The sequence below is a fragment of the Rhinopithecus roxellana genome, chromosome 13 (assembly GCF_007565055.1).
Source record: "Rhinopithecus roxellana isolate Shanxi Qingling chromosome 13, ASM756505v1, whole genome shotgun sequence".
NCBI classification, from domain to species: Eukaryota; Metazoa; Chordata; class Mammalia; order Primates; family Cercopithecidae; genus Rhinopithecus; species Rhinopithecus roxellana.
In genome coordinates this window covers 69,134,743-69,160,707 of record NC_044561.1, presented here as the reverse complement: position 1 = coordinate 69,160,707, position 25,965 = coordinate 69,134,743, and the positions used below count along the sequence as shown (strand labels likewise).

The following is a 25,965-nucleotide window of genomic DNA, read 5'->3' as shown; positions in this document are numbered from 1 at the left end:
GAAAGCTGCACATGTAATTTACAACCCTGGCAGAGCTGCCCTGATTTCAGTCTCCTTCTGCTCTTGGCACTATCATGCGAAGTGATACAGCGCAGCAGCGCTGGAAAGAAGGAATTAATTCATAATTTCTTGACCTCAGAGAAACAAGACATAACAAATGAAAAAATTGGGTGAAACACACATACACATATATACAAATCATAAAATGTGATAGACTTACAGCAAAATTAAGTTACTGCATTTAGTCCTAAGACTAAAATGTAGAAGACACAGAAATGTATTTATGCCTTATGAAGAGCCAAGCTGGAATGATGGGGACACACATACAATAGAATTAAAATGAAATTCTTAATTAAAAAGAGGTGAGATGAAAGAAAACACTTATTTTGGAGTAAGATTAACATTTGATTGCAATACATTATGAAAGGATTTTCTATATTAAAAATAAAACATGCATTAAAAAGTAATGTAAATGGGCACAGGGTTTTGTTTTGGAATGATGAAAATATTTTGGAACTAGGCAGAGGTGGTGGTTGCACAAAACTGAATCTATCAAATGCCACCGAATTGTTCACTTAAAAACTATGAATTTCAGGTTATGTAAAATTCACCTTGATACATTTTTAAAAAATAATGTAAGGTTAAATAATATAATTTTGGTGTCCTAACTCAGATATGATGGGAGAGGATATACATCCCCTGTACCCAGTTGGACCCAGTATTAAGAACTTCCGTGAAAGTGAGAAGTAGAACTGAACTTCACTTCCTTTGTCCCTCGGGGACATCCTGGTCCATCCTCACCTCCCTTACTCTGTGCTTACCCTTGTGGCCTTTCCAGCTTCTGTTCTGGCATCTCACCCAGCCCTGATTATCCATCCTGGAGGTGCTCCATAGTCCCAAATTCCCCCAATCATTAATTTCCTCTTACCACCTCTCTCCATTTAAAACTAACTCATACCGGAGTGTTCTATAGCTTAAGCATATAAAATATTAGAACTTAAGAGAACCTAGTTAACCTAATAATTGTTGATGTAATTTATTAAGTTACTCATTTTTTTAATGATGAACTTTTTATTTATTTATTATTTATTTATTTATTTTTGAGATGGAGTCTCAGTCTGCTGCCCAGGCCTGGATTGCAGTAGTGTAATCTTGGCTCACTGCAACCTCTGCCTCCCAGGCTCAAGCGATCTCCTGCCTCAACCTCCCAAGTAGCTGGGATTATAGGTGCCCGCTACCAGGCCTGGCTAATTTTTTTAGTAGAGACAGGGTTTCACCATGTTGGCCAGGCTGGTCTCGAACTCCTGACCTCAGGTAATACACCTGCCTCAGCCTCCCAAAGTGCTGGGATTACAGGCGCGAGCCACCATGCCTGGCCCTTTTTTTTTTTTTTTTTTTTGAGACAATCTCTCACTTTTTTGCCCAGGCTGGAGTGCACTGGCATGATCATGGCTCACTGCAGCCTCAAACTCCTGCACTCAAGTGATCCACCCACCTGCCTCATCCTGCTGAGTAGCTGGGACAACAGGCGTGTACCATATGTTTGGCTAATTTGTTTTTTATAGAAACAGTGTCTTCATGTTTTCCAGGCTGGTCTCGAACTCCTGACCTCAGGAGTTTGAGATTACAGGCATGAGCCACCACTCCCAGTCAGGACTGATTCCTACTACAGCATATTTTTACTTAACAAGCATATATAATTTGGATTATGTGTTAGCACTATTGAAAGCACTATGTGAATATTAATTCATTTAATCTCCCCCACTCCAGACCTTTACTTTCATCTTTGTCTCTTTCCTTCAAACCTATCTTTCTCCAGCTCCAGGAACCTAAGACATATCTGATGATGAGAGGTCAGACATTTAGGACCCGTTTCTTAATGGCCTAAACAAGTAATAAATTTAAGAAATAGCAATTCTTCTGATTGCCCAATATTATTAATTATATAAAAGATAAAGGATCCTTTGGAAAAGTAGTAGGTGGTCAATATTTGAAATAAACTTATAGGGCAGGTATGGTGGTTCATGCTTGTAATCCCAGTACTTTGGGAGGCCAAGGTGGGCAGACTGCTTGAGTCCAGGAGTACAAGACCAGCTTGGGCAACATGGTGAAACCCTGTTTCTACAAAACAATACAAAAAATTAACCAGATATGGCGGCCTGCGCCTGTAATCCCAGCTACTTGGGTGGGTGAGGTGGGAGGATCACTTAACCCTGGAGGTGGAGGTTGCTGTGAGCCGAGATCATGCCACACTGCACTCCAGCATGGGTGACAGACGGAGATCCTGTCTCAAACAAAATAAAGCAAAACACAACAACAACAATAACAAAAACTTATTTAAAAGCCCATATATAGGTTACTAGTTTCTTTTGACAATTTTTTAAATGTGGCAAACTAAACATAAAATTCACCACCTTGACCATTTTTAACTGTATAGTTCAGCAGTATTAAGTATATTGTTGCGCATATAACAATCTCCAGAACTATTTTAACTTGCAAAACAGAAATTTTATACTCTTGAATTAACTCCTCCTTATAAACATTTTAAAGAAGCTGAAATAGATAAAATGGTGCCCCAAAGTAAGCTATATTAATATCATCTTAAATACACACAGAGGGGTTTGAAGTGTTCATTTCTATTTCTCATATCTAGCTGGCTAGAAACTTTCCAAGCTCTCCATCTCCCAGTTTCACAAATTAGATTTGCTTTGTTGTGGATAATGTAATAGGAGACCTGCTTTGTACATCCAGTCTTTTATTGAATGTCCAAAATTTCCACTGAGGAGGTGGAGAAAATGTTCTTGAGGTGGAGTCAGCATGAAGCAGCATTTCAGGCAGACGAATTAGTAGAAGGTAAGGCAGAGAATCCCAACAAATAGAAAATCACATCACATGAGTCACTCTCATGAGTTATTTCAACAATGCAGCCTGTGAAAATCAGTAAGATACTGTACCTTGGTACTCTACTGCTGTGACCACTTGCTGGTCTTTTGGGGCAGAAAACCCATAGGCCTTATGATCTGAAAGATTAAAACAGATAGGATAATTAAAAATAAATGAAAATTCACTTTCAAATGTCTGAATGGAATGCAATATTCAAGAAAACTGTCCCAAAGTTTGGTGACAGTTTTGCCCAATTCATAACACATAGTTTTTTTTTTTTTTTTTTGAGGCGAAGTCTCGCTCTGTCGCCCGGACTGGAGTGCAGTGGCCGGATCTCAGCTCACTGCAAGCTCCGCCTCCCGGGTTTGCGCCATTCTCCCGCCTCAGCCTCCCGAGTAGCTGGGACTACAGGCGCCCGCCACCTCGCCCGGCTAGTTTTTTTTTGTATTTTTAGTAGAGACGGGGTTTCACTGTGTTAGTCAGGATGGTCTCGATCTCCTGACCTCGTGATCCGCCCGTCTCGGCCTCCCAAAGTGCTGGGATTACAGGCTTGAGCCACCGCGCCCGGCCAACACATAGTTTTAAAGTATCAAAATAGGAAAAAGCAAACAAAACTATACATATTTATTTTCTAGATTGTAGTTTTGGCCTTTAAGTATTTCCTAAAGTATAACCCTTGTATCTATTTGTACCCCACCACAGACAACACACTCTTGCCAGCCCAATCATTGAAAAATATCTTACATCCTTAATTCAGCTTATTATGCAGTCTAGTGTCACACGGTATTGCCTCACAAATAACAGCTAATTCTTCTTAGTGCTTATTTAAAAGTATAAATAGCTTTATGTATTTATCCCTGACAATACCTATGTCATATAGAAATGAGTCATTTTACATACTTTTGATGAAATTTGTATATATATATTATAATATATATAAGTTGTATATAAAATTATGATGAAAAATTCAAGCAGAACATCTTTATTTTTTCCCCCAAAACATTTCAATGATTTTTGAGAACTGGTCTACAGACTAAAGTAACTACTATGGTGGCTACTGCTACTGTGATCTAATAGTTACATGATGCTGCTTATTACCACTCCCTTAAACTAACACAGAAATTTTCATTTAAAAAGGCACCTTTGATACAGATAGGAGACAGAAAAGTACTGGGTAGGAGAGGGCTGTTCCTTGACAAAGGCCCTACCCTCAGGCCTGGAGACCCATGACCCTAAAAGGGGACAGGCATTCCTGTTTTCATGCCCCAAAAGTTGCCTTTTGTCCCACCATGCCGCCTATCCTGTACCTATATAAACCCCAAACCCCAGGTTCTAGAAGCAGATGAGCAGGCAAGGAGATGAGGAGACAAGCAGACAAATGGCGGAACAACGGGGCAGAGAAAGATAGAAGAGGAGAGACATCTGAACACTGAAAGGAGTTCGACTGGGGGTGGTAGGAGAAGTGTTCAGCCTCTGGATGGCCAAACTCCAGGAAAAGATCATCTTCCCAATCCATCCCTTCTTCCAGCTCCTCATCCATCCTGCTGAAAGCTACCTCCACCACTCAACAAACCCCTGCATTCATCCTTTAACCCCTTGTGTGACCCGATTTTTCTGGGATACTGGGCAAGAGCTCAGGATACAGAAAGCTGTCACACTGGCCCTCTGCCCATGTGAAAAGGCAGAGGGTCCGTTGAGCTGGTTAACACTCAGGCCATCTGTGGATGGCAAGGCTAAAAGGGCACATTGTAACACACACCCACTTGGGCTCCTGCACCTGTCCGTCCGCATGCTGCCCCTCCCCTCAGGGATTCAAGCAGCGGCCACCGAAAAGGTGAGCCACACCCCTGTCACACGTCCTATGAGGGGGATCAGGGAACTCTCCTATTTCACCTTCACATACTTGCTTTTATGCTGTAAAATTCAATATTCAAAATAACCTAGTGTGGTAGGCATTATTAGTACTAAAGAAGAAAGTATCAGAAAGTATCAATAAAACTTTCTAATTCCATCTTTGATCTAAATCACTTTCTTTACGGATGTCATTCTATACTCCAGTGTAATGACGACGTTTAAAAATAATTTAAATCTATTTTCCTATAAGTATATATCTCTAAAATATAAATGCTACAAGCGCAAGACCGTTGCCTGTTATATTCTCTGAAATTAACCCAAACACTCAGAACAGTGCCTGGCATAAAGCAAGACACAATAAATGTTTGTTGAATAAATGAGCTCATTCCTTATTGTATACTAATAAGAAAAGTCCAGTAAATGAGGTCGGATCAAACTGACACTGAGGAAGAGTTCCTGAAGGCAAGCAATTCTTTGGGGTAAGTGTTGTAAGTATACAATATTGGATTGGTATTAATTGTTTCAAAGTCAGAATAATGCAAAGCATTATTGTTGGTTGATCTGGTTTGACTGTGTCCCCACTCAAATCTTACCTTGAACTGTAGTTCCCATAATCCCCATGTGTTGTGGGAGGAACCTGGTGGGAGGTAATTGAACCATGCTGCTCTCGTGATAGTGAGTGAGTTCTCATGAGACCTGATGGTTTTATAAGGGGCTTTTTCCCTGCCTTCACTCTGCACTTCTCCTTGCTGCCGCCATATGAAAAAAGATGTATTTGCTTCCCCTTCTGCCATGATTGTAAGTTTCTGAGGCCTCCCCAGCCATGCTGAACTGTGAAAAAGGCTGTATTTGCTTCCCCTTCTGCCATGATTATAAGTTTCCTGAGGCCTCCCCAGCCATACTGAACTGTGAGTCAATTAAACCTCTTTCCTTTATAAATTACCTAGTCTCAGGTATGTCTTTATTAGCAGAATGAGAACAGACTAATACATTGGTCATCTCAAGTCAACAATTTAGGCAAAACAATCCAACTGCTCTCCTTCATTATTCACCCAAAAAAATTATACATGATACAAGGTAAGACTGAATTAAGCCTATCATGAAAAGCTAAAGAAGGTTATTTATTGACTATATATTTCTATAATTTATTTGAAATGCTATTTCTCCACTCATGCTACCATCTGTCCTCTGTCTTCCTGTGGTCTACTGAACCTGTTTTCATTAAGACGACAATGACCTATCTGTTGGCATATCTAATGGACACTTTTCAGTGTATATCTTACCTGACCTCTCTATGACATGTGACTCTGTTGACTCCTTTGTATTCTGTAACTTGATTCTCTCCTAGTCTTTGTCCTTCTGTTCTGATCCTGGTACTTCATTCTGTCTGCTTTGTGAGTTCTTCTTCCTCCTTGTTCTGCCCATCTATCCATCCATCGTCCGTCCATCCATCCATCCATCCATCCATCCATCCATCCATCCATCCATCCAGAAACTGCTTTTCTGACTAAACTACCTCCTTTTTATAGAGTATTTTATACTCTGATTGACCCAACTAGCATTTATTTGCTAAAAAGTTGTAACTCCACATCTCCAGCTCCAATCTTTCTCGAAATTAAATCTGTGAGCCTGGCTTTCTGCTGGATATCTGTATTTCCATTTCCCGCAATTACCACAAACTCATGGGCAAAACTCATCAGCTTGCCCCCAAACTTTGTCCTATTTCTGCAAATCTCATCCCTGTGTAAAGCATCACATTCCACGTGGCCACTCACACCAGAAACTTAGGTACTGCCCATTGATGCATCCATCTTCTCATCCCTTCATTCATCAGCTTCCATCTATAGACTAAGAATTGTGAGTCATCCATGAAAATGTTTTGAAGTATTTTTCCTTCCCTGTCTTTCCCATCTCCCACCTTTATGCCACAAAGTGCTCAGGGAAGGGATATGGACAGCCAAACCTGAGAGAGAAAAATAGGGTATTTCCTGCCTTTCCACATCAAAAGTCCCAGCCATTAGAGTAATGGAAAACATTCAGAATTTAGGCAAACATTTAAGAGAAACCATCATGAGCAAATTACACCTGCTTTCCGGACTTGGAGTACAGAGAAGGAAGTAACTTAGAGGACAAAGACCTTGATGGACTCTTGAGAAAGGATAATAATAGCTAAAATTTATTAAGCACTTGGTGCTTCACAAGTATTAACTCATTTGACTCTTACAATTCTCTGTGGCAAGGTACCATTTTTGCTCACGTTTTTGAGGGTGGGAAAACTGAGGCACAGAGAGAGTAAGAAACTTGGCCACGGTTATATAAGAAGTAAGTGGTGGAGTTTGGATTTGGACTCAGTCAGTACCTAAAGCCCACATAGTTAATTACTGTGGTATACTAGGCCCACACCGTGCCCCAAGATGAACACGAGCAAGGATTGCAGATTAACAAAGATGCCAGGAAGAAAGGTTCATTAGTCCAATGAAGACAGGAGAGTTTGAGAAATTGGTGGTTAGAATGAAGGCAAAAGACTGGCTCTGGAGCACAACAGGAAGGTGGAAGCTACGAGGCTGAACTAGGAGAGTAGGACACCAGGGTAATCCCAGAGGGGAGGTCTAGGTAAGGGTTTCTTAATCTTGACACTATTGATGTCTGGCACCCAATCATTCTTTGTTGCAGGGGGCTGTCCTGTGCACTGTAGGATGTTTTGCAGTATCCCTGGCTTCTACCCACTAGATGCCGGTATCACCACGCCCCAAGTGATGACAACTAAAAATGTCCCTAAACATTAGCAAATGTCCCCTGAGACATGGGGGTAAAGAACTCACTCCTGGTTGAGAACCATTGCTCTAGATTTCCAGTTAGACCAGTTTGAACAACCAGGAACAGGAATAAACCAATAGACTATAAAGAATGCCAAAGAATCATGAATTCTAAGATTCTGAAAAGTTCCTATAAAATCAGAATTGTATAACTATGAAAGATAATTGATTCTACTCCTGGAAAGGAGAAAGAAATCTTTCATATGACATGACATCTCTTCTGTGATTTATTCATCTCTATATACCAACATGTAAATTAGTCTTCCATTGTGCTAGATTTTATCACTCCTATGCTCTTCTGGAGATTTTTCTTTTTTCCTTAAAAGCCGGGACAGCAAATCTAATTGTGAAGTTAAAATTTGCAAAACTACTTTGAGAGGCCAAGGAAGGAGGATCACTTGACGCCAGGAGTTTAAGACCAACCTGCGCAATATAGTAATGTCCCCCATCTCTACAAAACATTTTTAAAAGTTATCTGGGTATGGTAGCACCTGCCCGTAGTCCCAGCTACTTGGGAGGCTGAGGCAGGAGGATCACTTGAGCGCAGGAATTTGAAGCTGCAGTGGACTATGACCACACAACTGCACTCCAGCCTGGGCAACACAGTGACTCACAAAATTTTTTTTTTAATTTGCAAAAGTCTATGGGACACAAATTACTTGATTTCTAGTATAACAGGAAAACCAGTGATATGCACGTTCGATATCTCTAAATGGCTAACATATTTAACAGGGAAACTGGCAAACATGGTGTCTATGTGAAGAGTACAGGACTGAACTGATTTCTACTGACAGCTATAAATATGTCCATAGAAAATAGTGACCCATGTGGCTCAATTCTCGAGAGGTGTCAGGTCCACTAAGGAGTAATTTCAAAAGGACTCTTCTGCTTGTATATTTCAAGAACCAAGAACCACGAAAGGGGTCCATGCCATCGTTTAAAATATCCTTTTCCATACACTTTGATCACATAGCAGCTGTTCTTTCTTTCTTTTCTCTTCCCCCATATCCCTTTCTTCTCCTGCATTCCTTTCTTTCCTAGTTTCTCTTCTGCTTCTCACATGTTATTTTATAGACTCCAAAGATAGAGTCTGAATCTTCAGAGAGCAGAGGAAGAAATGAGACAGGAGACCAAGCCAGAATCCTCTTCAGTGAGCTGGAGCAAGGACAGGACCTTAAATGTTCTTGCTGCTTTACTCCTTCTTTTATTTATTTTTTTATTTTTGAGACTGAGTCTCACTCTATTTCCCAGGCTGGAGTGCAGTGGTACAGTCTCGGCTCACTGCAACCTCCACCTCCTGGGTTCAAGTGATTCTCATGCCTCAGCCTCCTGAGTAGCTGGGATTACAGGCGCATATCACCACACCCAGCTACTTTTTGTATTTTTAGTAGAGATGGGGTTTCACCATGTTAGCCAGTCTGGTCTCGAACTCCTGACCTCAAGTGATTCACCCGCCTCGGCCTCCCAAAGTGCTGGGATTGCAGGCATGAGCCACCGCGCCTGGCCTACTGCTACTTTTAATGACAAAATCTCTGAACATTTTTGCCACTGATTCCAATGCCAAACCATTATTCTGTGAAACTTTCAAAGTATACTTTGAAGAAGTCTCTCTGTCCTTTTAGCAATGTGTGAATTAATGCCCTCAGAGAAACTCTACTTATGACTGACAATTCTTGGGATTTTTGAAGTATTTTAGTACACTTTTTAGACAAAACAATGAAAACTCAAATTCCCTGGAAACCAGTTGAGGAAAACCTCGGGGCAAAATAGGAAAAGATAATCTTTGCTCCCTCCGTATCATCATGCCTTTGAACTTTTCAAACACCACACTGCCTACTGAGAATGTTTATTTTCTTCAGTAGGTTCCGGCCTTCCTTCATTTCAGGCAAACTTTAGTACAAGCTGAGATTAGAAGATTTAGGAACTGGGTTTCAGGAATCATTGAGAAATAAAATCATTTTCTCTTTCTCAATTCCAGTTTCCTACTTGTTAAAATTTCCTTTAAGAAACATTTCTTAAATTGTCAAAAATTACTATAAAAGTTCTGTGAAAAATAACAGCTGTTAGCTTCAGGAATTTTGTTAATTCTCTTGTACATTTTTCATGTGTATAATAATATTTGAACAGAAAAATAATGCATCACAGATGTTAAAAAAGAGGATTAGTTGAACTGGCAAAAGTATGTAGGCAAAAAATTATAAAGGGCATTAGCTTTAATAAATTAATTATCAGTAGTATTTCTTAGTAGCTGAATATTTATTTCCATATATTTTTTTCTTTTTGTGTGTATAAATTTAAGGGGAAAAAGTACAGTTTTTGTTACCTGGGTATATTGTGTAGTGGTGAAGTCTGGGCTTTTAGTGTAGCCGTCATCCAAATATACATTGTACCTATTTTTGTGTTTTTTTTTTTTTTTTTTTTTTTTGAGATGGAGTCTGTCACCCAGGCTGGAGTGCAGTGGTGCAATCTCCACTCACTGCAAGCTCTGCCTCCCGGGTTCATGCCGTTCTCCTGCCTCAGCCTCCTGAGTAGCTGGGACTACAGGCGCCCGCCACCACACCCGGCTAATTTTTTGTATTTTTAGTAGAGATAGGATTTCACCATGTTAGTCAGGATGGTCTCAATCTCCTGGCCTCGTGATCCGCCCGCCTCGGCCTCCCAAAGTGCTGGGATTACAAGCATGAGCCACCGAGCCCGGCCTTTTGTGATTTCAAGTATCTTCTCCTTCTAGCTACCTTTCTTCATCTAATTCTATTTATTTCAGGGTTTACCAACAAATTAAGTAAAAATATTTAAAATGTATGGTCACTTATGTGGAACTTATTTGAACAGAAAGCTCTGAATCTTTAAATTAAAAAAGTTTATTTATTATAAGATTTCTACCTTGTTTTAGCCTTTCTAGAATTCCTTTTTTAAAAACTTGTAACTAGTAACTCTTTTTATAAAAACAAAATGTTGAATTTTATATCAACATATCACTAGCAGATGTTAGGTTTCGCCCCTGTTGGCTGCTTTCTTGAAGTGATTTTTATTGTTTCTTCACTTTTCCAGAACAAATTAAATAGGAAAATAAACAAAAGAAAATGGTCATGTAGGCCCAGCTAGTTGAGGTCAACAATTGTCTTAAAGTTAGCCTCAGAACATCTTTAATAGTTATGAACATGTTCCAAAAGCACTGGCAGAAGTTCATAAAATAAGGTGAAGAGATGATTATTTTCATAACTGCTAACAATTCCAAGTCAAATAATTCCCAGTCAAATGAAACCTTTTATGTTTCTTTTCCTCCCAACTTTAAGAACAAAAGTTTTTGTATTCTCTATTCCTCATCTAAGATAGTCTGGTTTGACTAACAATATTTACTTTACATTGCTACAATTTTAAAATTACTATAAAGGTGTTATTTAAATTAACACTTTTAATTGAAAACATGACTAGGAAAAACTGGAGAAGTGTTATATACGTTTTTTTCTTTTTCTTTTTTTTTTTTTTTTGACAGAGTCTCTCTCTGTCACCCAGGCTGGAGTACAGTGGTGCGATCTTGGCTCACTGCAACCTCTACCTCCTGGGTTCAAGGGATTCTCCTGCCTCAGCCTCCCAAGTAACTGGGATTACAGGCATCCGTCACCACACCCAGCCAATTTTTGTATTTTCAGTAGAGACGGGGTTTCACCATGTTGGCCAGGCTGGTCTGAAACTTCTGATCTCAAGGGAACCGCCCATCTCGGCCTCTCAAAGTGGTAGGATTGCAGATGTGAGCCAGTGCGCCCGGCCCAAAGATTTTGTTTGTTTGTTTGTTTTTGAGACAGAGTCTGGCTCTGTCGCCCAGGCTGGAGTGCAGTGGAGCAATCTCGGCTCACTGCAAGCTCTGCCTCCTGGGTTCACGTCATTGTCCTGCCTCAGTCTCCCAAGTCACTGGGATTACAGGTGCCTGTCACCTCACGCCCAGCTAAATTTTTTGTATTTTTAGTAGAGACGGGGTTTCACTGTGTTACCCAGGATGGTCTCGATCTCCTGACCTCGTGATCCACCCGCCTCAGCCTCCCAAAGTGCTGGGATTACAGGCGTGAGCCACCACACCTGGCCGCCTGCTTTAAAAGTATAGTATCACAGTATCATGTATAAAAGCAAGTTATACAAACTGCAGGTATCAATTATATCATAAGTTTCATAAAAATAAGAATTTATGGCCATGTGGTTTTGATAGTTACTGAAAGACAATTATTATACTGATATGGTTTGGATCTGTGTCCCACCCAAATCTCATGTTCAGTTGTAATTCCTAATGCTGGAAGTAGGGCTGGTCGGGGGTGATGGGATCATGGGAGCAGTTTCTCATGAATGGCTTAACACAATCCCCTTGATACTGTTGTTATGACAGTGAGCAAGTTCTCCTGAGATCTGGTTGTTTAAAAGTGTGTAGCCCTTCCTTCGCTTTCCTTCTTCTTAATTCTTCCGTCCTGATTCCGTCTTCCTTCCTTCCTTATCGTCTTCTTTCCTCCTTCTCCCAGCCCTCCCGTACTTCTCCACTCCACCCCCTTCCTTCCTTTTGCCTTGATTATCCTATTCCTTCTTTCCCCTTCCTTCCTCCTTCTCCTTCCTCCCCTCCTCCCTCCTCCTCCTCCTCACTCCCTCCCTCCTTCCTTACTCCTTCCTTCCTTCCTTCCTTCCTTCCTTCCTTCTCTTCCTTCCTTCCTTCTCTCTTCCTTCTTCTTCCTCAGACACAGTTTCCCTCTGTCACCAAGGCTGGAGTGCAATGGCGCCATCTTGGTTCACTGCAACCTCTGCTTTCCGGGCTCAAGTGGTTTTTGTGCCTCAACCTCCCAAGTAGCTGGGACTACAGGAATGAGCCACCATGTCCTGCCATTTTTTGTACTAATAGTAGAGATGGGGTTTCGCCATGTTGGCCAGAGTGGTCTCAAACTGCTGGTCTCAAGTGATCCGCCCACCTCAGCCTCTCAAAGTGCTATGATTACAGGCATGAGCCACCGCACCTGGCCAACAAGTGTGTAGCACCTCCCCACTTTCTCTCTTGCTCTTGCTCACACCATGTGAGACGCCTGTGCCCGCTTCACCTTCCTCCATAATTGGAAGCTTCCTGAGGCCTCCCCAGAAGCAGAAGCCACTATGCTTCTTGTACAGCCTGCAGAGCCGTGAGCCAATTTAACCTCTTTTCTTTATAAATTACACAGTTTCAGGTATTTATTTGTAGCAATGGGAGAACAGATTAGCACATATATTAATAAATATAAAAAGTTGCACAGGGTTGGCATTGACAAATAAAATAATTCCACCCAGTATTTATCAAGGATAAATATGTATATTAGTAGAAAGTAACCCAATGAATTAGCAACAAATTTAGAGCTAGACATTATGGTCATCTATCTCATTATTATCCAACTGTACTAGATTTAGAGAGTAGGGGAGAAAGAAAAAGAGAGAGAGGCAGACACATGTCTTTATAGTCTCTCGAACTAGACAATCTGGCCCTTCCTCTTAATGAGATATTGATATTCTATTTTCAGAGAAAGGGAAGCCACACCAAAATGCAAGGAGAAAGAAAAGACAGACCTGACTTATAGTTACTGGTGGCTGATGTCCTGGTCAGTTTATGATCATCTTAGGAATTTAAGGATAATTTTCACTATGAATAAATTCTCCCCTTAAGAACCTAACTTCTAAGTAAGATATGACTCCACTGCATTAAAATCCTCATTTGACAGATGTATTATTAGTCTGTTCTCACACTGCTGAGACTGAGTAATTTATTTATTTTTTGTTTATTATTTTATTTTTTTGAGACAGAGTCTCACTCTGTCACCCAGGGTAGAGTGTAGTGGCACGATCTCAGCCCACTGCAACCTCCACCTCCCAGGTTCAAGTCATTCTCATGCCTCAGCCTCACGAGTAGCTGGATCACAGGCACGTGCCACCATGCCTGGCTATTGTTTATATTTTTTAATAGAGATGGGGTTTCATGATGTTGGCCAGGCTGGTCTTGAACTCCCGACTTCAGGTGATCCACCTACCTGGGCCTCCCAAAATGCTGGGATTACAGGCGTGAGCCACCGCGCCTGGCCAAGACTGGGTAATGGTAATTTATAAAGGAAAGAGATTTAATGGACTCACAGTTTCATGTGGCTGGGGAGGCCTCACAATTACGGTGGAAGGCAAAAGGCACGTCTTACATGGCAGCAGTAAAGAGAGAATGAGAGCCAAGCAAAAGGGGAAACCCCTTATAAAACCATCAGCTTGCATGAAACTTATTTACTACCATGAAAACATTATGGGGGAAACTGCCATCATGATTCAGTTATCTCCCACCAGGTCCCTCCCAGAACATGTGGGAATTAGAGGAGCTACAATTCAAGATGAGATTTGGGTGGGGACAGAGCCAAACCACATCAACAGATATAACAATTGAGAGTAGTTAAATAAGTTGCTCGCGGTCACAATGCTTTAGAAAGCAGGGAAGCCAAGATGTCCATCCACTTAATCTGCTCCACAGTCCCCTTTCCTCTCTCCCTGCCCTCAGTAGTACAAGGCATTATGAGAAAGTAGCACCAAACACAAGACCACCAGACACTCTGTAATGGCTTCATAGCCATTTTCAACCTTTAGGGTTGTAAAGATATTATTCAGAGAGTATATTACAAATTGCCATCTTAACAGAGACAGTGTTAATGAGTAAATGTTTATAGTGAATGAACTAATTTGAAACCGTGTATATTTATGCACAAAAGTTTTATGCCCTCTGTCTTTTCTGGTTCTTCAACAACTTAAGTATAAGAGAGACTACTGAAGATTCAAAATTGAGGATAAAGTTATTTTCATATAAGTTACCTGCATTACTAAATTCAGGAAAACTTCCAGGGCGTTCCATTGCACAAACAACTAGATTAAAATTTTTCAGTGATATTAGAAAGAGATGAAGTAATTAAATTAACTTCTCAAAGTAAAATAAATTCTCAAAAATTTCAAAACAAAATGTCCTGCACATGTTCAAGTGTGTCATGGTAGACAGTGGCAGAGGAAAACCATCAGTGGGTGACTTTCTCACCAGGTGCTTTTCATCAGACATGAAGAAGCCATTTTAGGATTCTGTAGTCTTTGATTTTCAGCCAAACACAATTCATTCACTTGTGACATTAGCTATAGATTTTAGGTAGATGACAACAGTCATGTCAAATCTAGTAGATTATCAAGACAAAATGAAGCAATACCCCTTCCAAAATGGATGCTAGTAAGAACCACATACTCAGTGGAAGCCATGGTTATTGGCCACTCTGTGTTCTAATTGCTTCTCCTTAAGATTAAGTTACCAGAAAATAAAATGATGGCCCTAGAACTTCATTAGTGGAAAGTAGAAAAATATGAAATATGTCAGACATCAAAACAGACACATGATGTAATGGCAAAGAGATGAAGAACAACAAGCCTGGGTACCCTCCTTACTAATGAGATGTAGTCTGGGTTGTGTATAGACGCATCTCTATAGCAGAGACGGTTCATCAGACTTTGAGAGTTCTATTAACTAGGATTATTCATTGCTCTTTAATCTGAAATTGTAGTTACCCAACTCCTAAACCTAGATACGGCTTTTAAAGATTAAAAGTACAGAACCACTGCCAGCATTTGGCAGTTCTATTTCTCACTAGAAATACACTTACTAATTTAATTGTCAGATAAATCATTTTTAAGATTAGGTGTTGTAAATCATTTCTCCAGAGTTTGATCAGCTCTGGGCAAATGGTTAAAACTGAGTTTCTGAACCTGGATTTGAACTCTGGTTCTGAAATTCTGTGAGAATCTGTGCATCTCTGCACAAAACACCCTAACAGCTGATACACACACAGATTACTGAGCGGCTGTTTGGGTCAGGGGATAGAGAAATAATAATTCCACAGGTATTTGTTACTTACTAAACCACCTGGATGTGGCGGCATGCGCCTGTAATCCCAGCTACTTGGGAGGCTGATTTGGGAGTACTGCTTGAGCCCAGGAGTTTGAGACAAGCTTGGGCAACACAGCAAGATCCCACCTCAAAAAAAAAAAAAAAAAAAGAAAGAAAGAAAGAAAGAAAAATAGCCGCTTAAACAACATGTGTGAGAAGATACATCACTTAACCATTTACTAAACTCGGTAGCCCTTTTTTTTTTTTTGAGACGGAGTCTTGCTCTGTCGCCCAGGCTGGAGTGTAGTGGCCGGATCTCAGCTCACTGCAAGCTCCGCCTCCCGGGTTCCCACCATTCTCCTGCCTCAGCCTCCCGAGTAGCTGGGACTACAGGCGCCCGCCACCTCGCCCGGCTAGTTTTTTTGTATTTTTTAGTAGAGACAGGGTTTCGCCGTGTTAGCCAGGATGGTCTCGATCTCCTGACCTCGTGATCCGCCCGTCTCGGCCTCCCAAAGTGCTGGGATTACAGGCTTGAGCCACCGCGCCCGGCCCATCTTGGTAGTTTTACTTCTCCGCCTTACTGAGTGAATTTCCAGAATCACTAACAGTTTAATGTGTTTTGCAGAGATTAGCATAAAAAAAGATCAAAAGGATTATCTAATATCACCAATTTGTTAAATGTATAATCTGCAAATGAGGTTATCGTTGCATTTCTCAAACAAAGATAATCCTTTTCTGCTGGGCCAGTGGCTCATGCCTGTAATCCCAGCACTTTGAGAGGCCAAGGCCAGTGGATTGCTTGAGGTCAGGAGTTGGAGACCAGCCTGGCCAACATGATGAAACCCCATCTCTACTAAAAAAATACAAAAATAAGCCAGGTGTGGTGGTGCACACCTGTAGTCCTAGCGACTCAGGAGGCTGAGGCAGGAGAATCACTTGAACCCGGGAGGTGGAGGTTGCAGAGAGCTGAGATTCTGCCACTGCCCTCCAGCCTGGGTGACAGAGCAAGACTGTCTCAAAAAAAAAAAAAAAGGTTGTATATAATAAATAAGCACATAAAGGGATACAGGTTGACTATGAGTTTAATAAGGCTTAAGTTTTGGGACCAACCCTTACAAGGGTACTTCACAAGGCCCAAGTGAGGGTGGGTGGGGAGGGCTTAGCAATGCATGCACATTTTATAAAATTTGCAAGAATAAGGTTTTTTTTGTATTATTTTTCTTACACAGGGAACTAATAACCCACTCCTATACATAAGTTTGGACTTCTCCTTATTAATGGGTTTACTTAGCTTTCTCTATTTTACCACCCACAATGCTGGGAGAAAGAAATGGTCTCCATGGACCATGATCTGATATTCAGCCTTTAAAATACTAAAGATTTTATATGTCCAGTGATTTAGCATGCACACTCTCTATCAAACTTCATTTCTTAAAATATGAGAGTTGTGTGAATTTTATTTTTCAACTTTCCTGCTGGAAGATGACTCATAAAATCTTGGCCCTTACATTACATACAAGTGTTATTAATTAAATTCTATTACCACAAGTGCTTACAGAAGAAACTTGAAAACCAAGGGAAACTTTCCAGCCATTGTTGCTTCATGCTTCCTTTGATTAGTCCTCAGGAAGCCAAACGAACAAGAACCATTTATTTTGAAGTGCAGAACACGGAAACAATGGTTTGGCATAGCTTAACTATCATATTCACAATTGTCAGGCAAGATTCCTAAGAATTAGCTGCCCTGATTTCTTGGGTCCTCTAAATCCAGGGACCATAATTTCCCTTTTCTTTTGGTAAAAACAGTTCTTTGTCTTATTTATTTCAAAACAAGTCCTACACATCCAATTGTGAGCTAACACCAACACGTACCTTTTTAGTGTCAGTGAACTAGACCAATAAAATAAAAAATTTAGTGAATATCTGCACACATTAAAATCAGTTGGACCTTTGGAGCTGCCTCCTAGAATGGTCAGGAAATGAGTTTTTGTGCTATTGGATAAAGGTCAATTTTTTTTTTTTTTTTTTTTTTTTTTTTAATTTTGGCACAGGGTCTTGCTCTGCCACGCAGGCTGGAGTGCAGTGGCATGATCATAGTTCACTGCAGCCTTGATCTCCTGGGGTTCTGGCGATCATTGCACCTCAGCAGTCCTGAGTAGCTGGGACTGTGGCACATACCACCATGCCTGGCTAATTTTTGTGTTTTTTGTAGAGACAGGATCACTTTACATTGTCCAGGCTGGTCTCGAACCTCTGGGCTCAACTGATCCACCTACCTCGGCCTTCCAAAGTGCTGGGATTATAAGCATGAGCCGCCACGCTCAGCCAAGGTCAAATTTTTGAAACTCTTTCAAATTGAGTATTGAAAAGAGGAACAAAGGTATTTGTGTCCAGATATGGTATGCAAAAGTCTAATTGTCATAATATAACTCAAGTGAAATGGCTGTTGGATGTTTGTCATAGCATGAAGAGAACTGGATATATGGCAGAATCTACCAAAAGTTTTGAAATTATTTAGAGTCAGCCTTAACACGTAATCTTAGCACTTAATAAGGTGGTATCGGAACTGACTTTACCCCCATTGGGATAAATAACTAAATTGTATCCTACCACTATTATTTTCAACAGCTTGACTTTTTGAATAAATATCATCTAAAATTAAATAAAAGACAACATTAGAGTCTAGCAAGGTAAGAAGAGAGTAGTCTATAAGAGAAATGCAACTTAAGTCTTAGTCTTCATTATAGATGGAAACAGAATCATTCTGTCTTGAGGAAGTCATAACCCAGTATTTGAAACCCAGTGCTGTGAATTACTAGCCACGTCACCTTGGACAAGCTACAACCTCAGTTTCGTTTAGGTAAAATGAAGCTAGTAATGTCTTTCCTAGCTGGTTGTAAAGATTAAATAAAATCATGTACATAATTGCTTAGCCTACATCTTGGCACACAGTAGATTCTCTATAAATACTTGCTTCTCATCCCTCTCCCCTCACTTCACATTGCTTTTTATACAATGTGGTGATGCAGATAGAGCATTTCACAAATGCTTCTGCAATAATCGTGTATGAGGATGTTCTGTGAAAAATGAATTAGGGTTATACTTTTCCCCCATCTTTTTTTTTTTTTTTTTTTTTTTGAGACAGGGTTTCACTCTGTTGCTCAGGCTGGAGTGCAGGTGCACAATCACGGGTCACTGCAGCCTTAACCTCCCTGGGCTCCGGTGATCCTCCCACCTCAGCCTTCTGAGTAGTTGGACCACAGCTGTTAGCCAACCCGTCTGGCTAATTTTTCTGTTTTTTGTAGAAATGGGGTTTCACCGTGTTGCCCAAGCTAGTTTCATACTTGTGGGCTCAAGCGATCTGCCTGCTTCAGTCTCCCAAAATGCTGGGATTATAGGTGTAAGCCACCACACCTGGCCTCCCCTACCTTTTTAAATGTAATGACTACTTCATTACAGTGGAAAGCCCTGGGTTTAAATTCTTCCTCCTTTTTTGTCCTTACTATGATATGTTTTGGATAGTTAAAACCTCTTTGGCTGTGTCTTGTCCTCTGTAAAACATAATTTATGATGATGCCTTCCATAACTACCTCAATTGACACAACCCATCACACCCTTCTTCTTAACACGCTTTCTACACTTAACATCCAGGACAACACATTCCTAGTTTTTCTTCTCATGGCTCCCATCCTTGGTCAACTCTACTCCTCTATCTATATTTCCTTCTTTAATGATGTGATCCAGATTCCTGGCATTAAACACTCTGACATGCTAAATACTCCCAAATATATATTTCCATTCTGGACATCTTTGCTGAACTTCAGATCCAAATGCCTATCACCTGGAAGTTTACGAGACATTTCAAACTCTACATCCAAACATCATCCTTATTTCTAAACCTGTTCCACCTTCTCCACGTCAGATGGTGGCAACCCAATTATTCCATTGCTCTGGTTGAAAAATATCTGGCATTTATTTTTAGTGATCCCACATATCACAGCCCCTCTCCAATTCATCAGCAAAAACTATTGGCTTTACCTTCAAAATGTATTAAGAATCTGACCACTTCTCACTCCTCCCATAGCTACTACTGTGGTCTGAGCACTAACATCTCTTTCTTGGATTACTGCAATAGCCTTCTGACTGTCCTGCTTCTGTCCTGCCTTTCTGGAATCTAATCTCAACACATCCACTAGAGTGACCCTTTAAAATGCTAAGTCAGATCATAGTACTCTTCTGATCAAAACCTTGGACTAGTTCTTCATTTCTCCAGAGTAGAAGGAGAAGTCCTTTCATTGGCCTAGAACTATGCAATGTGGCCCATTGCTTTCGAATCTCCTTTTCTCGACTCTCCCCTCCCTCTGCTCCAGGGACACTGGCTTCCAGTTCATCCTCAATCAGGCCAGACTCTGGCTGTTTCCTTCATCTGAAAGACTCTTCCTTCAGATGCCTATTAACTCCCTCACTTCTTCAAGTCTTGGCTCAAAGGACACCTCCTTAATAAAATCTCCTCTGATCTATTAAATATTTCAGCCCACCTTCATCTCACCTTTCCCTTTCCACATTCCTGATTCCTTTGATCCTGCTTTTCTTTTTCTTTTTACATATTTTCAAATGATATATAATTGAAAATAGCATTATTATCTTCTAATGCATTACATGTGTGTTTATGTACCGAAGATGGGGACCTTTATTTTGGTTACTAAGTTTTGTTAATAGTCAATCCCAAGAGCAAAGAACAATCCTTGCCATATGGTACTCAGTAAACGTTTGCTGAATGAATGGAAGTGAAGTTAATTATGGAGAAGATGGAATGGAACACACTACTCCCCCTTAATTCATGAGAGATACGTTCCAAGACCCCCAGTGGATGTCTGAAACCACGGATAGTACCAAACCCTATATACACTATGTTTTTCCCTATACATACATATCTATGATAAAGTTTAATTTATAAGTTAGGCACAGTACAAAATTAACAACAAGAACTAATAATAAAATAAAATTACAACAATATGCTGTAATAAAAATTATGTGGATGAGGTCTCTCTCAAAATATCTTATTGTACTGTATTCGCCCTTCTCATGATAATGTAAGAGATAAAATGCCGACGTGACGAGATAGAGGTGAGCAACAGGCATTGTGAGGTAGCATTAGGCTACTATTGACCTTCTGACAGTACATCGAGGGAGAATCATCTGCTTCAAGTCATCCTGAATCATCCAGCCACAACGATGTCACTGATTGGATGACAGGAACAGGCAATATCAGTGACTAACAGGTGGGTAGCTTCTATGGCATGAATACACTGGACAAAGGGATGATTCCCATCCGAGGTGAATTGTTTATTTCTGGAACTTTTCATTTAGTATTTTTGGACTGTGGTTGGCCATGGGTAACTGAAACTGCAAAAAGCGAAACTGTGGATAAGGGGGGACTATGATAATGAGTATACCACTTTAATTTTTTTAATTAAGAGATAAACTGCCCGAGATTAAAGAACAAAAGTTTTCGAAGTAGCGAGTTCTGACACAAAAGATATCACTGTGCAGAAATAATTTTCACATTATGCTGCAACAAAAAATTAAATGAATTTATTTGATGCTTAAAATGATAGGGTCAATTCCTAAAATATCTTTCTAGATAGTAACTTCAAATGTGATTTTAAAAGCCACAACTGCCAGGTGCGATGGCTCATGCCTGTAATCCCAGCATTTTGAGAGATGGAGGCGGGAGGATCACTTGAGGAGTTTGAGACCAGTCTGGGCAACACAGTGAGATCCTATCTTTACAAAAAATAAGCAAGCTAGCTGAGCATGGTATGTGCTCCTGTTGTTCCAGCTCCTCAGGAGGATGAGGTGGGAGGGTCACTTGAGCCCAAGAGGTCAAGGCTGCAGTGAGCTGTGATCTCACCACTGCATTCCAGCCTGGGAGACAGAGCAAGACCTTGTCTCAAAAAAATAAAAAAGTAGCCTGGCCAACATGGCAAAACCCTGTCTTTACTAAAAATACAAAAATTAGCTGGGTGTGGTGGCAGGTGCCTGTAATCCCAGCGTCTTGGGAGGCTGAGGCAGAAGAATAGCTTGAACTCTGGAGGCAGAGGTTGCAGTGAACAGAGATCACGCCTTTGCACTCCAGCCTGGATGACTAAGCAAGACTCCTTCTCAAATAATAATAATAATAATAATAATAATAATAATAATAAATAATAGCCATAACTTAATGTAATTTTAAAAAATCTCTATTACTATAAAATCAAAATAAGATTAATAAAGCATTCTAAATTTAATAACACAAGGTGAGCAATTTTCTTAAATTACTTACTTTTTTTTTTTTTTTGAGACAGAGTCTTGCTCAGTCGCCCAGTCTGGAGTGCAGTGGCGGGATCTCGGCTCACTGCAAGCTCCGCCTCCCGGGTTCCCACCATTCTCCTGCCTCAGCCTCCCAAGTAGCCGGGACTACAGGCGCCCGCCGCCACGCCCGGGTAATTTTTTGCATTTTTAGTAGAGACGGGGTTTCACCGTGTTAGCCAGGATGGTCTTGATCTCTTGACCTCGTGATCCGCCCGCCTCGGCCTCCCAAAGTGCTGGGATTACAGGCGTGAGCCACTGCGCCCCGCCCAATTATTTACTTTTTAAAAATGTTGATATACAATTGAAAATAGCATTGTGATAGTTAATTTTACCTGTCAACTTGGCTAGGCAGTGATGCTCAGATACGTGGTCAAACATTCTGGATGTTTCTGTGAGGGTGTTGTTGGATGAAATTAACATTTCATTATTATTATTTTTGAGATGGTATCTCGCTCTGTCACCCAGGCTGGAGTGCAATGGCGCAGTCTCAGCAAACTGTAACCTCACCCTCCTGGGTTCAAGCGATTCTCCCGCCTCAGCCTCCTGAGTAGCTGGGAACACAGGTGTGCACCACCACGACTGCCTCATTTTTGTATTTTAGTAGAGATGGGGTTTTGCCATGTTTGCCAAGCTGATCTCAAACTCCTGACCTCAAGTAATCCACCTGCCTTGGCCTCCCAAAGTGCTGGAATTACAGACGTGAGCCACTATGTGCCGTCTGAGATTAACATTTAAATCAGTAAAGCATGTTGCCCTCCATAACGTTGGTGGGTCTCATCCAATCAATTGAAGGCCTACCTCGAACAAAAGACTGACTTCTCTCAAGCAGGAGGGAATTCTGCCAGCAGATAGCCTTTGGACTTGAACTGCAACCTTGGCAATTCCTGGGTCTGTAGCTTGCCTGCCTCCATAATCACATGAACCAATTCCTTAAAACAAGTCTCTTTATACACACATATGTACATACATGCACACACATGTGCATGCACACACACACACATATCTTGATGGTTCTACTTGTCTGGACAACCCTAATACAAGCATCATAATGAATTATAATAGTAAATTAATTCGAGTGCCTACTTAAAACTAGTGAGCTTTGTACCTTAGGAGTTCCCTTGGAGGTCTGGCATTATAGTCATTTAAAAAGTGTTCCATAGTCTATTTTGTTGAGAATGCTGACGTAAAACCACCTTACATAATCAAGCACTTGCCTTTAAACTTTAACAAATACCTTCTTCAGAGGCATGTCAAGGACAAAGGACATGCTCATGTAGCCTTTCTTATCCCTTGTACAGCCTTCACTCAGAGAAGAGGTGCAGGCATGGGTGGGAGTGCTGTCTCCTTTCCATTACAATTTTCTCCAACCCTCAAGACCTCTCTCAAGTCTCACAGTCTCTAGGAGGTTTTCCTGTTAAAGCCCAAGGCAACACTCTAGACAACCCATAGAACTTTTCTCTCCAATCTATGTTGATGAAATTAAGTAGCATTTTATGATTTGTCACATTTGTTGGCTATTGTGACACTATTCTCTTCTTTGACGTTCCTTTCCTGCATCTTCTCCCTCAGACTGGCCGTTGACATTTAGTGTTTTACAAAGGGATAAGGATTCCATGGTGATAAACAAATGCTGGTTTGAGAAACACTGGGTTAACAAGTTAAACAAAGTTCTCTGCTGTATAAAAGGACTTATTGGAGCCTCTAACATGCTAAGGAGCATTGTAACTCTCTAGGGAGGAATATAATTTAGAGCATGAAACACTGGAGTAGAATAAGAAAAAAGTTCAAGACGAAACCATGTAGGAGATTGAGGAGAGGCCATTAGAGAAATAAGAGAAACTAGGACAGAATGATGTCATGGAAATCACGGATGGGCAGACTTTCAAAGAGGGAGTGTCAACAATGTTTGATGTTCTAGAAAGGTCAAGTAAGGTTTTGACTAAAAAGCAAGCTATGGGCTGGGCGCAGTGGCTCACACCTGTAATCCCAGCACTTTGGGAGGCCAAGGTGGGCGGATCACGAGGTCAGGAGTTTGAGAACAGCCTGGCCAACATAGTGAAACCCCGTCTCTGCTAAAAATACAAAAAATAGCCGGGTATGATGGTGTGTACCTGTAATCCCAGCTACTTGGGAGGCTGAGGCAGGAGAATCACTTGAACTCAGTAAGTGGAGGTTGTAGTGAGCCGAGATCACACCACTGCACTCCCGCCTGGGAAACAGAGAAAGACTATCTCAAAATAAATAAATAAATAAATAAAATAAAAATAAATTAAAAAAAGGAAGCCATGGACTTAGGAACCAGTAAATTATTGGTGATACAATGATAGCAATTTCAATGGCATGGGAAACAGGCAATGTGCAGTGAGTTGAATGGTCAGTAAGAAAATTGAGATAATAAATATATATCACTGTTTCAAGAAGTTTCATTGGAGAATCATAGCGGGGTTCTTTCCTACAGTAAGTTGTAGAGGTTTGAGCATATTTATAGCCTGTGGTAAGAGAGCTAGTAATGAAGATAAGTTGAAGATACATGACAGAGAGAGGAGATTAATTGCTGCACAAAGAACACAAGAGACTGGAAAAAACAGGATCATGTGCACAGGTGTGAAATTAGCTTTGGGTAGGAGAAACCCCTTGTCTTCGTCTGTTTTCTGTTGCTTATAATGCAATACCTGAAATGGGGCAATTTATAAAGAAAAGGAATTTATTTCTTACAGTTATGAAGGCTGAGAAGTCCAAGGTAGAGGAGTCACATCTGATGAGGGTCTTCTTGCTGGTGGGGACTCTCTGAGGAGTCCCTAAGTGGCACAGGGCATCACAGAGGGGGCTCAGTGTGCGAGCGTGCTAGCTCAGGTCTCTCTTCCTTTCCTTATAAAGCCACCGGTCCTGCTCCTATGATAACTCATTAATTCCTTAAACTGTTAATCCATGAATGGGTTAATCCATTCATGAAGGCAGAGTCCTCATGACTCAATCACTTCTTAAAGGCCCTACCTCTCAATACTGCTACATTAGGGATTATGTTTCAACATGAGTCTTGAAGGGAACAAATATTCAAACCATAGCACCCCTCTTCCTTTGATTCAGGAGGGAAATTGCCAAGGACGAATATCGATATGGACAAGTTTGCAATTCATCTTCTTCACTCTTACCTGAGTTAGCTCCTTAAAATACTATCTGATATTTAGCTTCCTTCAGAGGCCCCCTGTTACCTTCAGGATGAATTCCAAATTCCTTCAAATGGCCTTTTGGAACTGGCTCCCATCTTTCCAGTCTCCCCTTTGACTACTGCTCCCTACAAACCCTATATTCAAGGCACCCACCGTGGAGTTCCCAGACACTCTGGCTCTCTGCATTCTCCAAGCCCTCTGCCTGGAATCCCCTCTCTCCAACACTCCCCTGCCAAATGATGAACTTCTATGTTATTCAACACCTCACCTAAATGTCAAGAAAAGTAAAGCTTTCGCTGGCCCCTTCTGTCCTCCCATACATAGTCATCCCTTCCTCTATCTGATGTAATACTTTTCATAAGACTTTTAAAAAATTATGATATTTTACGTGCCTGATCCTCCCATTGAATAGTGTTAGGAACATGATGTTAGGAACTATTTGATACAAGGTTGTGTCTACATCATACTTAACCCACAATAGGAGGTAATCAAATGTCTTTTGCAAACCAAAGTGGACATATTTTGTCTTCAAATCAAATGTATAAACTTCTTGTACTGTATTTTAAGAATAGTATAAGCTATATTTACATATAATATAAAATATACTTAAATATAATATTAACTGTCTATTGTTTAATGTATTGTAATACCTAGGCTACAAGATCTGCAAATAATACCAGTTAAATTAAAAACTAAGTATAGCCAGGTGCAGTGGCTCACACCAGATACTCAAGAAGCTGAGACAGGAGGATCACTTGAACCCAGGACATTGAGGCTACAGTGAGCTATGATCACGCCACTGTACTCTAGCCTGGGTGACAGAGTGGGACCCTGTCTCAAAAACATAAAATATAAAAATAAGGCCGGTCACAGTGGCTCACGCCTCTAATCCTAGCACTCTGGGAGGCTGAGGCTGGAGGACTGTTTGAGCCCAGGGCTTCAAGAGTGGCTTGGGCAACATAGCAAGACCCTGTCTCTACAAAACAAAAACAAAAAC

At 40.8% G+C, this 25,965-nt stretch overlaps 1 protein-coding gene across 2 annotated transcripts in view; it reads right to left on the bottom strand.

Annotated features, from left to right (window-relative positions):
* Nucleotides 1-25,965, bottom strand: part of JAM2 (junctional adhesion molecule 2) — an 80,241-nt gene that overhangs the window by 30,682 nt on the left and 23,594 nt on the right. For both annotated transcript variants that reach the window (XM_010383429.2, XM_030915175.1), the window contains exon 2: nt 2,955-3,020. In XM_010383429.2, the coding sequence (XP_010381731.1) occupies nt 2,955-3,020 (66 nt within the window). The remainder of the gene's footprint in view (nt 1-2,954; nt 3,021-25,965) is intronic.